Below are 15485 nucleotides of genomic sequence, written 5' to 3' on the forward strand. Positions count from 1 at the left end.
CAGTCCGCAGATGGCAAAGCCCCACCACTGCCTGAAAGGAGACCCTGACTTCCAGCTCTGGGTGCTCAGTAGCGGAGAAAGGCTGAGGGACGCCGAGGATCGCGCAGCGGAAGGAGAGGCGGGGGCGGGGGGAGGTGCGTCCCCAGCAGGGAGCAGAAAGGGATGCGGGGGGGGGGGGCGGTGAAAGAAGACATGGAGCGGGGGCGATTTCGGAGGGGAGGAGCCAAGGGGGACGGAGGCGGCGGCGGCGGCGGCGGCAGCAACAGCAGCAGCATCTCCTCGCAGGCTGCTTGAGAAGTTTGCTGCTCTTCCACGGGACGGGCGGGTTTTCGAGCGCGGGCAGGAATCGCTCGAGGGGGAAAGCCAAGCCAGCCTCCGCTCCGCTCCACACACACGCCGGCTGGCGGGAACTTGGAAGCGGGAAGGGATCGGCGCCGAATACCGGCGCTCGACTCCGGAGTAAAGCCTCTGTTCTGCGATCCGGGATGAGGCGCGTCAGGCAAGGAGCCGCGCAAGACCGAGGTGAGCTGATCGCCCCGGGCGGGCGTCTCGCGAGCGTCAACTCGGCTGCGGCTAGAGGTGAGACGGGCGCTGGGGGCGATGCTCTCCGCCGCTTCTGGAGCGTATACACGGCAGCGGTCTATAATCCGAATTAATTAATCAGAATCCCTGGGGACTCAGGAGAGCGGGTGTGTGTGGGGGGGACTGATAACTGGTACAGGGGGTCCGCGGGCAGGCTAAGAGGAGGACGGTAACCACGGCCGCCCACCCCCGCTCCTCTGCTCCAGCCCCCGGACTTTTTGGACTTGAAATTCTCCTTTTGTTTTCAACTGCGAAAAGTTTGGAGCGCTTGGGAGGAGGAGAAAAGATACCTGTGGATTCCCTGCCAGCTGCTCAGATGGTGACGGGAGTGTGTGTGTGTGTGTGTGTGTGAAGGGGGGGGCGTTACAGGTAGCGCCGTGATTAAACGACAAAGGGGGCAGGGGGGGCAGGAGCTTTACCTTGGCAGCTGCCCACCCTCCACCCCCACCTCGCTGCCTTTCTGCCACAGTTGTCCAGTTTATTTTCTGTTTTGTCCTTTCAAAGTTGAGTAGTGTGTCGGTATTTTAAATCGTTTTTGTGTTGTTTTTAAAGAAGTACGACTATTCTAATTGGGTTGGATCCGGACATAGTTGTGCTTAGAGGAAACCCACACGTTAGTCACTTGTCCCATTGATTTCAGTGGGTCGCCTCTAAGCACGACTATGTCTGGATCTTAACCATCATCATTGTGATGATGATGATATAGTTCAGGAGGCAGAAAATGTGACCTCTTTGACCAGGCTTTCCCTGGGCTGTAAGTAAACTAACCATGCTGCTAATTTTGCTGTCTCCAGTATTCAAGGCAGTAAGCCTGTGTGCACCAGTTGCTGGGGAACATGGGTGGGAGGGTGCTGTTGCAGCATGGCCTGCCTTGTTAGTCCCTGGCTGTCCACTGTGTGAACAGAGTGCTGGACTAGATGGACCCTTGGTCTGATCCAGCATCAGGGCAATTGTTATGTTCTTATGCTGCTCCTTCAATTGTTGTTTTTACTGTAGTTGTTTTAATGTTGTGTTTTTAATGTTATGTTTTTAATATTGCATTTTAATATTGTGAACCACTGAGACATTTTTATTATATTCAGCAGTATACAAACGCCATAAATAAATAAATAAATAAATAAATTTTCCAAATTAACTAAGTTTAAGTGGGATGTTAAAGACTCCCTCCTGAATGTCAGGATGGGGCTTGTCCAGAACAAGTTTTCGTACTGGGAGGCTACACCACCACTAGAAGCAAAAGGAATGAGTATGTGGGGTGGTTGAGAGTTCCAGATAGTTGCTCTTGGTAGCCACCCCAGCTATTCCCACTAGGCTTTATGCCAGGAATGCAGAACCTCCTTTGGCCTGAGGGCCAAACTCCAGTTTGGAGAAGCTCCCTGGGGCCTCCCAGCAGTGGGTGGGTGGAGTCAAAGGCAAAAGGGGCAAGGCCAAATGACCGAAACATGCCAGCATATTGTAGCTTAAAGCTCTTACTTCTGGTCATGAGGCCCTAGGAGAGGCATTTCAACCTTTTGGAATGGGGAGAAAACTTCGCACAAGCTGGGAAACCACTGAATGATCAGTGGCCAGGAGGAAATGTTGAGGCCTTCTTGGGAACCCTGAAATCCCCAGAAAGCTGGATCTGGCACCCAGGACTGAGGTTCTGCACACTTGCTTGATGCTGATGTTTAGGCAAGAGGAGTCCTGTGCAGTCTCCAGCTTGGGGGGCAGGTGGATAAAGTCTGACATGCCAATAAACTGGTGGGGCTGACCTTTGGCAATACAAAGAACCAAAGGATGGGTGAGCATGGGATAGGGTAGGTTCCCCGTGATTAATAATTGCCCCGTAGAAATGGACCTAGATGTGCATTTTAGGTCACGGTTTATTGAGGGTACAAAGCCAATAGAAACATTGTCACCCCAGTTGTCTAGAGAAGCTGGTTGTATTTGTGACAGGAAGAGCCCCTAAGTGAATATGTGACTCTTGTAGCCTCCTTTGGTGCTTCCATGTTAATGCACAAGCAGGGAACTCATGCATCTCTCCCTTATGGAGAGCTGAAGAAAGTCCTGGGCTGGGTGGAGGAGAAGGCAATTTGAAATCACTACAGTGTGTTGAAAAATAATTGTGTGAAATAGCCCTGGGACTGAAAATTCTGGACCATAAGGGGGAAGAGTACAGCAACTCCTGGGAAGTAGCCAAACTTTTGAAAGTAAGAGATCACCATGGAACTGTGACATCCATTATGTTTTCTGGGAGTGCAATGTAGGGACATTAGCAGCATCCATTATGTGTTATGAGATCATGGTGTTCTGGAATATGAGATGATCGCTTAAAATAGGGGATATTCCTGCTGTTAGTGTTCCCATCTTTTTTCTTCTTAGCTGTGGATCAGTAACTAGAGCCAGATTAAAGGATCTGAGGCCTCAGCTTTCAATGTCCACAAACATACCATACAACACCCCCCCCCCCAAATCACTGCTCAGTCTGTTTGTTAAGCAGCCTACTACATTTCTCTCCACCTGGTGGACAATTCTCTGTTCCCACATCAGGTGATGAGGTCATAGGCCCTGTTTTCTGAGGTGTGAGAAGAATTTTTAAGGGAGCATCTCTCCCACCTGTACCCTTCCTTATTGTAAGAGTCCAGTTTGGCTGGACCCTACAACCTGTGGTATAACTACTCATCCAGCCTTGATGATTACAAGCTCTCGATATTCACTTGTCTGTCCAGTTCAGACAAGACCTATTCACAGCCTCACACTCTTAATTGTGATGTGAAAGCTAAAATCGCAGATACCTTGAATTCATCACACTAAGGGCTCATCTACACCAAGCATGATATTCCAGTATGAAAGCAGTATATAAAAGGCAGGAGCTGCACTAGTGTTTTATAGTGGTATTGAAGTGACTGCAGGATCTGCACTACTGCTTTACACTGGTACTGAAGTGAACTGACAACTGTTGGGGCCCATGACCAAGCAGGATATAACACTTTGAAAGTGGTATGAAAGTGGTATATGGTATGTGTCAACAGGCCCCAACAGTTGTCAGTGCACCTCAACACCATTATAAAGCAGTAGTGTGATTCCTGCCTTTTATATACAGCTTTTATACTACTTTCATAGTGGAATATCTTGGTTGGTGTAGATGAGCCCTAAAGTTCCTAAACTGCTCCTCCATGCATCCCAGTAGTATTCAGTTGCAGCACATGAATTGACTGATAAGGTTTGAATCTCATGGCTTTCTTGAAGCTATTGCTGAGGATGCTGAGAATTTTGCATTAGGTTCATTCATAATCGCTGCAGGTTCCATCTCCATCATGCCTGTTCATACGAACTGGGGAGTAATTAAAGAGCCACAGAACCTCCAGAGGCAAAAACTCTCTTCAGTCCTTTGGTTCCTGTGGGTAACAAAAGTGTGAAAGGGTTCCAAGAATGCATCAGCTAGACTTATGCACTTTGGCTGTACCTCCAGGTATGGAAGGTCTATTGTTCAGTAATAGATTGGCATCTCCAGGTAGGGCTAAGGAAGATTCCTATCTGAAATTTTTGGGAGCTGCTATTAGTCAGTGATCATGTTTAGAAGATACCTTAATCTACGGCTTTAAACATGATGCATGATGAATAAGGCTTTTTGCCTTATTCACTGTAGTTAAAGCTTTGGTTTAAGGTGTCTTCTGAACAGGGCCAGTGTAGAACACATTAAGCTAAATGGCCTCTGGTCTGACTCAGTATAAGGGAGCTTTCTACAATTAGTCTGAAGGAGGCCCTATGCACATATACAGTCATTGAGCAAGGGGCCCTATACATATACATGATCATTGACCAGTGGGCCCTACATGCACACGCAATCATTGACCAGTGCTATCATCCCCATGGATGGAGCCCGAGGGACATGGCACTCTCTTTGGACTAATACTAATCCTGTATTGGCTGTGGGTGCGGCTGACATGTGTGCATCAGAGGCTAGGGTGGGACTATTATTATTATTAATATTTATTTATAAAGCGCCATCAATTTTTATGGCGCTGTACAGAATAAAACAAAACAAGACAATCTGCCATACGGCTTACAATCTAAAATCACCGTAACAGACGGAAGGGAGGGGAAAAACCAATAGGGACTAGCTGGCACATGCGTGGAAGCTCCTTCACACATTCATTATTAAACACTGGGAGAGAGATTCAGACATGGTGCCCTAAAAACAACAGGAATGGTGAAAGCATCCCTTCTGTCCTTTTTTTTTTTTTACCCTATAATCTTGTGGCTTTTTCTTCCTTTCTCAGATGACTCAGGAATTGCCACAGTGTAAATACAATGTGCCAGTTGAAGCATTACATCAACGCTGTTTGGTTTGGAGATGGATTGGTGGATAACTTCTAGTGCATGTTCACTACATGCATATCTTTTCCCAACAAAACCATTCTCTGCCTATAGGTATTTCATAGTATGGACCACTTCTACTATCTACTTTTAGTACACTAGGCTAGTAAGACATGGGTCATTCTGTTGGGCTCTTTCTCTATGGAGAATTCCATATCAGTGCAGTTAATATCTCTTATTTATTTATTTATTTATTTATTTATTGCATTTTTATACCGCCCAATAGCCAAAGCTTCCTGGGAGGTTCACAAAACCGCCTTTTTTATTTTCAGCCCTACAATTCTATCTTATTTAACAAGCTGACCAGCTCTCTATCAATACCAAAGCTGCAAACACTGCAGTCTCCTCTAGGTCTCAGATTTTTGAAAGGAAGGTACTATGTTCCAAAGTAGGTTTATTACTCTCATATAGAGGAGCCAATTTCCAATTTTTCATCTTGAAAAACAGTTGTAGAGTCCCATAGATGGTGAATTGCACTGATGAAGGCTGTCCTTTGTCTACGTTCACTGGAGGGACTGAAGGATTTGAACAAGTTGCTCAAAATTAGTTCATGTACAACATAAAGACTGTGTGTATTAAATTAGGAACATTAGCCTACACCATTGCCATAGGTACCAGTATTAAGCTATATTGCCATGCAGAATAGTCAACAAGAAAATAGGATTTCTAAACTGGACCTACATGCTGGATATGCTCTATTCTGATCCGGTGCAATCTTGCAGCTGTCTGCCAAGTGTGCCTGGGTCTTCTGTGGAAATATTTGACATGTGGGTACTGCAGTCAATCCCTACTGGTTAGAAAAATTGGCCCTAGAAACAGTAGCAAACCACATCCTTGCCACAAACTCTGAAGTTTATTATTTTGGTTTACCACGCAATGCTGTGTAGAATCATCTTCAGGTGTGCAAAGCAAATTGGATGACTAGGGAAAAAAGGCTACTATACTGAGCTTTCCCCATTTATACTTTTGGAGTGCCAGAGGTGCTGCAATATGTACGGGATATGTTTGTCCTGCTAGATTCCTTGAAGGATTTGAACAACAGAGATCATGATCTTGTGCTTTGGCTCAGCTGGACCACATTCATTACGCTTTTGCAATGACGTGTGAGGCAGATGTTACTCCAAATTTTAGTGGCCAACTCATTTTTATTCTCCAGTCATTCATTTTCTCTCCCAAGCTTGTGTGTGTGTGTGTGTGTGTGTGTGTGTGTGTGTGTATGTGTATGTTAACATCATTTTTTTATCTCCTATATCTTGGTTACATTTTCCTAGCTTCCATAAATTAAATAATCTGAAAAGTATGTATGTCATTATTAGTTCCTCATGTTTTAGAGATATTTCTTAACATATGGAGAACTAAAAAGACATCTAAGAAGGAAGAATTCAGTTTGTAAAATGAATGTTTCTCTTTACTTTGATAAGCTTCTCAGGAGGCCTTGCTATACAACTGATCTAGATTAAACCATTGACAGTTTTATAATTAGAAGACAAAGTTGGCTTTAAATATCTGCCATGACTTGTACTGAAAGGATCTTTGGACCAGTGTGGAAAATGAAGGTCACTGCAACCATATACACCTTGAAAACTGCATAGAAATCTGAAGGTCATAAGAAGGTTGTGCTTAAATATGGCTTCTGTTAATAGCATTGTGTGATAAACCATATGGTTAAAACCACAGTTGAATAAGGACAATGTCTTTGAGTTTTATACACAAGCTTTCCTAAAGAATTACAAAACCACAGAAGCCAGGACAAATAACGGTTTATTAAGAATACTGTACTTTGCAAGGAACTCCATTCTCCAAGCTATTGTTATCTACATTACTTTTGCAACCATAAAGATATTTAGCACAAAAGCACAGAAGATATAGTTATGACAAAAAGCAAGTTTGTTCTAGATCTCAGTACCATTGATAGTCACAGATTATACACAGTTCATCCCAGAAGAACTCCAACATGTGTGGGTGGGTGGATGGGTGGGTGTATAGGTTGCTTTTTCACTCAAAAGGTGCTCACTTTTCTCTGGTTAAAAATGATCATTTGTGGATTTGACTTCTACTTGTGGCTACCCCTGCAAAAAATGAAGAAAGCCAAAATATGCTCAGTTTGTCTTTTATTCATTTAAGTTTCTGCGGTGTTATGTAGAGTATTATAGAATCAGATGGAAGTTAGGCTTGCTCCTATTGTGTTTAATTGAAAAAGGACCAACGTAAAAATTGGACTACATGATTTAGCACGACTCTGGGGAATGTTTGTTTTGTCACTGGGCTGAAACATTCATATTTTGTATGTGGATCGTTTTAATATTTGTGACATATTTATCTCACTGTTCTAAAAAGCTCAGGGTCATGTGTACATAGTTTCCCAACCCCCCTTTTAACTTCACAGTAACCTTGTGAAGTAGGTTAGCTGAGAGAGTATGACTGGCTCAAGGTCACACATGCACTCACCTGACAGTGAGCTTTGTAGCACAGTGGGGATCTCCAGAGGTCTTCATCATCTGTTCCCAACACTCTTATCCGTTACATCACACTGGCTCTCCATTATCCATGCAGCCTTGCTCCACTGCACCAGATTATTTTTTCACAAAACAACAATAAAGATGGCAAATATTCTCACCATCCAAATAAGAGTTTGACTCCCTGTCCTCCCAACAATATTACTTTTGATGCTATATTTAGCCATTCTTCTGTGGTTATAAACAGGATCTCTTCCACCTAGTATTTCTGTTGAGTGCCGGAATGCGTTCTAATTCCACTGTTGGTTTCTAAGAGCATGGCTAGATGAGGGGGGTGGAGGGCGACGATCTCACGATTTTATGATCATGAGATTGTTGCCCTCGTCTACACACAATGTGTGACGTTCCAGGAAGAAGAGGACATCACTTCCACCATTTTGATTCATTTTTTTAATCGGAGAGAAGTGCAGGAGTGCTCCTGCACAAAATGTGAGTTTTTAAAGAAAAAAACCCACCCCGATGGGCACAGATGAGTTCTGTGCCTGGGTCCTTGTGATTACTCGCGAGGAGCCAGGACATACCAGCAATGGTGGACCACATGTTACGTGGTCTCAAGATCATCCCGAGACTGCAGAAAATCGGGAAAAACGGGTAGGATGATATCACGGGGCAAGGGAGGGATCATCCCTCCCTGCTCCTGGGATGCCCTGTGCATCATGTGGATGCACAAGGATGATCCCAGGGCGATCCCCGGGATAATCTCTCATCTAGCCATGACCTAATTCTACTGTTAAAATGTTTGTTTGTTTTCCCCTATGGTCACAATTTTTTGTCTAGGACAAGGTGTTCTGTTCCAATCAGACACAAGTTGGGGCCAGCCACAAACAGGGTTTCTCCATACTCGTGAATTTCCTGAGGCATACAGAAATAGACCCTCTTAAAATTAGGTACTCAACATGGATCAGCCCTCCTTCACCCCAAATGTACCTGTAGATTATGTGTGTCTGCTGTCTTTGTGTTGCTCTGGAATCCTGGCAGAACCTTGGCAGAGCGTATAGGTCCCCAGGCTCTGGGAGCCTTGCAAAGAAGGGAAGCAATCTCCTGCCTTGCAAGGTTGGGGGAACTGGGTCTGCTAGAGTTTCCCCCTCTCCTTTTCTGAGCCTAGAGGAAGGGCATGGAAATCTCTCTCGTTGGCACCCAGGCTTTGGGATACAGTGCATCATTTTGTTGCAGGCGCCACTTGTGAGTATCAGCATATACAAAAGCCATTTTACCAACAGTCCATCTTACACGATCCATTTCAATATGGCGGATGCTTTTCCATGAGCTCATCCTCTAGTGTTTGTGCAACACTGAAAACAGGGATGATGAACTTCTTTCAGCCCGAGGGCCAATTTCCATTTTGAAGAAGCTCTCGAGGGCCACGTTCTAGTGGTGGGTGGGGCCAAAGGCAAAGGGGGCAGGGGACCTTGCAAAAAATACCATAATATTTTGGATTTAAAGTTCTTACTGCCAGTATCCAGGCTTTTGAAAATGGGGGGACCTTGCAAAGAAAGAGAAACCATCAAATAATCAAGGGAAAGGAAAAGGGGCATAGCCATCTGTGGAATGCCAGACTACCAGATTGGAACCCCAGATGGGACAGCTTTGGACCCTGGGCCTGAGGTCCTGCAGCCCTGAGTTAAAGGCTTGCACACATGTGAGTGAGGTCAACTGTCATGTGGGACTTCCCCACAGAACTGAAGACCTAAAAAGGGATGGTTATGTGAGAAAGATGCATGCAGTTGGCCTGCCAGCATGGCTGCTTGCCAGCCTTTTAATATTACAGGAGTGCCATGGGGTGAACCTGTGGGTAACAGCTTCCCATAGTGTTCCAGTAGTGGTTAAATGGCACCATAATGTGTCCAACAAACATTGCTGAGTTTGGAAGCTATGCAAAGAGGAGTAGCCTTGATTATTAATAGCTTGGGCCAGAGCCAGCCCTGCTATTAGGTAGTGAAGTGGCTCTTCAGGCAGCAGATTTGGGGTGTCATGAAAGGGAAGCAAATTGTTAGCTTTTAAGTGTATTATTATTGTATTGTTAGCTTTTAAGTGTATTATTAAGTGTATTATTATTGCCCCACTGCCAAGGTGGTGGAGGGAAGAGGAGTCTGTTGGATTTTCTACCCCAAAGCCAAAATAACTTGGCTGGCCTTGAGTACTACTTACCTTGAGTGGAAGATGGAGGAGGGGCATTTGCTGCTCTGCTTCAGGCAGCAAAATGTCTTGGGCGACGTCACCAGGGCACAGGTTTCACTTTCACCACTGTGGTGACCTTTCATTCCTGTGGGGAATATACTTGGGGCTAATCTTGAAGTTTAAGCAAAACATGCCTATCACCTCTGATCCTGTCACTGCAGCCCCTTCTCCTAGCAGAAGGGATGGCCAATAAATTTCAGATGTTCCCCCCACTTGAAACCATGAGCCACATTCAGGAGGTGGGGAAGAGGAGAGGATATAATGCACACCATGGACTCTTACCCTACACTCCTTTGAAACACAGCTTCTGAGTTGGAGAGGGAAAGCATTCCTTACTGGTTCTTCATGACCTAAAAGCCATGTTTGGTTTTAGGAAACAGGCAGCAGGACCAGATTTAGGAAATAATTCGTACAGTTTTCTTTTTTAAAAATAGGAGATGCTGATTTGAATTTATGTTGTATCAAAGTCCATAGGAGCTTCCCATGATCATAACATGTGTCCCAGATTCTCACGCGCATTATGTTAGCACAGATCTTGGCATGCTGTATAATTCCCAGGCATTTCCTTGCCGACTCAACATCCCAGATGTGATTCACAGATGATAAACACACGAGGGATGCTCCCAGGCAGACAGCTCCTAGCGCCACCAACATTCTGCAGTGATTCCATCTTTTTCTCCTTAATGGATTTTCTTTGGTGAGAAAAGAAGACAGAAGAGGCAGTAGAAAAACATGGGAGGGTTGCAAACAGAGGACGATGACGATATCTAGACCACCACCAACCTGGACCCTCTGGGTTTGAGTCAGAGCACTTGCACAATAAAAGCCGCATCTGGAAGCAGCCAAGGGCTCCAGAGATTCTCTGGAGTTTGCGGAGGTCATTGTTAAGTGAGATCTGTTCCGCTTCTTCATGCATTGTAGCAAAAGCAGTGCTTAGAATAGTTTGGGCTGCTGCAGTCCTTGGCTATGATGTAACATTTGAATTGGTTTAAAAAAACAAAAACAACTCATAAGTAACCTAACTCTTCTGTGGACCTTGCATGCCAGCGTGTATGCTTAAAATCCCAACGTACAGGGGGGGAAAACTCCTTCCTTTAAGCATACATGCTTTCCAGTTAGCACCTAGCAGTGTTTCTACACTTCTTTTGTCTAACAGTCTATCCTAGTAGAGATAGAGAACAGATATTTACAGTCCTTTATCCTCCATTGAAAAGAACCAGTATATCATTTTGTGTCTTAGGCAGACAGAAGTCTCAAGCTATGGTTGGGTCAGGCTGTTGTCTGTCTCCTGCATGCAATGTAATGAGTCTGCCTCAGGTGGTTACAAAGTTGATTTACTTACATTTGCCTCAGAAAAATGCAGAACCATGTGGAAAAAAATTGCCAGATCCCAGCCATTATATGGAAAGAGAACCAGCTTTGCTTGGGTATTGTAATTTGGACTGCACATATTTAGTGGTAATCAACTAAACCAGTTCCATCTAGCAAGGGCAAATTCTGATTAAGGACTCACTTATTTATATTGCCCTGGGGTTGGTGTTTTACTGTACAAGGAAATGCAAATCAAAAAATATAAAGATGGCCTTCTATCTAGCAATGCTTATCTTACGCATCTCAAAAAAGCATCAATGTTGAAAATGTGTTAATGTGCAGTTTATTTAAGCATCACTGACTGATTAAAAGGCCAGCATTAATCAATTTTTTAAAAAATATTGTTGGTTGACAGAACTAATTTAAGTATACTAAAACCCATGACACCAAGGGTGTCTAGTAGTACTGCACTTTTCCTGCACTTTGCCTCTCAATCCCCGCACCGAGGGGCTCATGAATAATGCAAATATGGCTCATGCATAGTGAATCTCCTTCTGAAATTTGCATGTGGTGGGGCCCCTCCCCTTCCCTTATGTGCCCTGATTGGCCACAACCCCCATCCCCCTGCCTGCCTGCTGGTGCGACAGCCTAACCACACAGCTGCACCTGGGGCCTGCCTTCATGCCACACTGATTGGCTGAGCCAAGCTACCTGTCATCTCGCTGGCAGAGGGGCACCCTGCCTGTTTGGCCCAGAGGATATTAATTGCTATTAAAAATCGAGTTTTGAACTTTCTTGAAATTTCAAAAAATTCTGTGTGTCTGCGCTGCTCAAGCTTCAGTTTGAAACAAAAATGAGCAAAATTGGTCTGGCAGATCTCAAGTAATAAGCCTTACACTACCATATTCTTTTATAGATTAGACCAAATATTAAGCTGAACACAGGTTATTTTAAACTATATTCACATCCGCTAGGAGCTAAAACAAAACCTAGAGAAGTTACTGAAACTACAATACAATACACACTGTTGGGAGAGGGGTAACTCCCGTTGAGCTCAGTGGGACTTAATTCTGAGTAAACACCCATGGGATTTCACTGCCAAGCCTAAGTTTCCCATTGGAACCAGAGGGACCTGAACATGCTTAACTCTGGCTGGGTCATGTTCTATGTGCCTTGTATGTCAGCCATGTCCATGCAATCCTGTATTGATGCCCCTAAGTATATATTTTCACCCTTTTCTCCCACTTTTAATAAATAGCTTAGTTTAAAATAGTTTTGAAATATGTGGTACTTTCATGTTGTGAAGCATCACAAGAAAAACACACCAAAAAAACACCAACTCCATGTCAAATTTTCTCCTTCCGCTCCGTAATGATTTGACACACTTTGTGCATTTCCCCAGCCCTGTTCCAGGTAATTTCTTGCTGGTACTAAGTAGAGGAAAGTGTAATATGATGGTGTTGGGACATGTCTAAGTGTTCTGACTTATTCTGGATGCCGAGGGAGAGAACTTGACAGAGGATGCAATTTCTGGTGGTAGCCCTGTGTCACTGGTAATGTCTAGATCTGCCTACCTGAACATTTTGAACAGCCCAGGCACTCATTCTCTAATATATTATGTCAGAAAACATGTGATTGCTGCTTTTAATACATTTAACATGAAGTTGGAGAATTTAGTGTACCTGACTTATGTTTTTTCTTGCTGCTTTAAAGGTCTCGGTGTTGGTGTCACAGGATGCTGACATGCAACCAACCAGTGAAGCTGGAAACATCTTTAAAGGAGTGTTCGAAGGCGCGTGACGTGGGCTCCCCCTTGTGGAAAGCGATTGGAACAAAACTTCCTTAATTTGGAATTAGCATCCTAGTGGAAAGCTAAACAATGGCTTTGGTCAGCACACCACCCACTGGTATCTTTTTGTATCAAGAAAATGAAGCAAATGCAATGGACCCTGTGATACACCTTCATTACAATTACACTGGAAAGCTTTACCGAGGAGAAAAAAGAGGCCTGACAACTATCGCGCTTCTAATCATCTGTAGTTTTATCATCTTGGAGAACCTGATGGTGCTGATTGCCATCTGGAAGAACAACAAATTTCACAACCGCATGTACTTTTTCATTGGCAATCTGGCTCTCTGTGATCTGCTGGCCGGGATAGTCTACAAAGTAAACATCTTGATGTCAGGAAATAAGACCATGAGCCTGTCTTTCAGGATCTGGTTTGTTCGGGAAGGCAGCATGTTTGTGGCTCTGGGCGCATCCACATTCAGCTTATTAGCGATTGCCATTGAGCGACATTTGACAATGATCAAAATGAGGCCCTATGATGCTAATAAAAAGTACAGGGTCTTCCTGCTCATTGGAACATGCTGGCTCATTTCCGTTTCCCTGGGTGCTTTACCAATCCTTGGTTGGAACTGTATTGGCCACTTAAAGGACTGTTCCACCGTTTTGCCACTCTATTCCAAAAAATATGTGGCATTTTGCATCATCATTTTCATAGCCATTCTAGTGGCCATCGTAATCCTCTATGCCCGCATTTATATCTTGGTGAAGTCCAGTAGCCGTAACGTCACTAACCACAGCAACTCGGAGAGATCTATGGCATTGCTTAGGACAGTTGTGATTGTTGTTGGGGTTTTCATTGCCTGTTGGTCCCCGTTGTTTATTCTGCTGCTGATTGACGTGGCATGCGATGTGAAAGAGTGTCCCATTTTATACCAAGAAGATGGGTTCATTGCCTTGGCAGTCCTGAATTCAGCAATGAACCCCATTATCTACACTCTGGCAAGCAAAGAAATGCGTCGGGCTTTCTTCCGCCTCGTGTGTGGCTGCCTGGTGAAGGCCAACGCCACAATGTCTTTGCCTATCCAGCCCACCCCAGATCAGAGTCGAAGCAAATCCAGCAGTAGCAACAACACACACAGACCCAAGGAGGAATTCCCACAGACTAAAAGCTCATCTTGTATAGCAGAAAAAAATGAATCGTCATTTCACAATGGAAACTTCTGCAAATGAAGCCCATTAACTGTGCAAGCCAAGGATTCCTCTGTGGCTTTTTAGAGCCAACTAGAAGCCTTTTTAGTGAGGTTTCATGCACTTAAATAATAGGGGAGGAAGCACTAACCAATTACTTAAGTTGAATGCCTCTTTTTAGCACAAAACATTTGGGTCTGGATTTTGGTTTCATGAGAGATTGATTCAAGAAAGCTCTTGGCTGCCTGTCACAATGTCTGTAAGAAAAATGGGAAATTTGACATGGATTTTTTTTTTATGCAATTAGATCCAAATTGTATATGCACTTGAGTAACAATGTGGAAACAGTGGCTGGTTATGTTAAATCAGTCTATGAAAGCCAATCTACACCCATGAATAGTATGTAAATCTCAAAAATTAGAGGTGTAGGTAAGTGTGGTGTTGTTTTTACCATATCCTTCCAGCCTTCTTTCTTCCTCAGCCTACCACCTTCAACCATACCATCCTCCTGACTTCTAGATAGAACACAACTTGTAGGAACTATGTGGGGCTTCATTCTCACCCAAGCTGATCTTTCACTTTCTTCACAGCACTTGGACACTTTGGCAACATCATATGACTGACTTCCTCAGCAGTTAACAATATTTGTTAACATTCTATGACATCACAGTTGCTCAGCCAATTGTGCTGGAGGGGAGGGGAGAGAGGGCCATGGACAGATGGTAGCCAATGTTTATCCTATCGTGCATGCATGTGGCTGTATCTATATATTTCTATCTATAAAATGACCCACATGAAATGTTACTGTTCACAAGCATGGCACACTTACCAAGACTGTATATCCCCTCCACTTTGCGACTTTGGATTAACAAGGTAATCATTTCCTCTCTGTGTTGTGCATGATTTCCCCCCTTATGTAATTCAACATTCTGTTAATGGATTCACATTACAGGTATTTATTCAAGGGTTCTGAGACTTATTATGTCAGCAAATAAATCCTTAGGATGGAACATGCTGGTCACAGTGCCAAGGCTATGTGATAAACATCACATTAGGGAGATATTAGGAAGAGATAGCAAGGATATGCACAGACAGATATCTCAGAAAAAAATGTTTAGGGTTGAGGTGACAGCCTCTAATTATCTTTTTATTTGTACATTTTTAAATATGCCAGTTGTGTGGCACGAGTTTACATTATCTGATGTTATAACTATGATACTCTGTATGGTATAACTCTGTGTAATATAACAAGTACAGTGAGCAGGTATGTTTCAAATGTTGTTGTTTTTAAAGAAAACATATGAAGAAAAACTTCATTAAGGAAGTATTAGAGGGGAGAAGTTAGATTCTGCAGCAATCCAGTATTCTGTCTTGCATTTATCAATGCAAACGTCTGTGAGCAGCTAAATATGGTAGCTGTGATTAGAAGCCATTCTATTTTATTCTGACTTTTTTTTTAAGTAATATTTGTTCATGCTCATTGAATCTTTTTTATTATTATTTAATATAGTTCAGTGTCCAAGTGAAATGTGTGACTCAGAATTTCATACATATATCATGTA

The 15485-nt window shown here is 43.7% G+C and overlaps 1 protein-coding gene across 1 annotated transcript; it reads left to right on the top strand.

Annotated features, from left to right (window-relative positions):
* The first annotated feature begins 521 nt into the window (after positions 1-521).
* On the top strand, positions 522-14151 carry S1PR3 (sphingosine-1-phosphate receptor 3). Its single transcript, XM_063128584.1, has 2 exons — positions 522-579; positions 12660-14151. The coding sequence occupies exon 2, from the start codon at positions 12826-12828 to the stop codon at positions 13963-13965; it is 1140 nt and encodes a 379-aa protein (XP_062984654.1). The 5' UTR covers positions 522-579; positions 12660-12825; the 3' UTR covers positions 13966-14151.
* The last annotated feature ends 1334 nt before the right edge of the window (positions 14152-15485 follow it).

Source organism: Elgaria multicarinata, chromosome 6 (assembly GCF_023053635.1).
Source record: "Elgaria multicarinata webbii isolate HBS135686 ecotype San Diego chromosome 6, rElgMul1.1.pri, whole genome shotgun sequence".
NCBI lineage: Eukaryota > Metazoa > Chordata > Lepidosauria > Squamata > Anguidae > Elgaria > Elgaria multicarinata.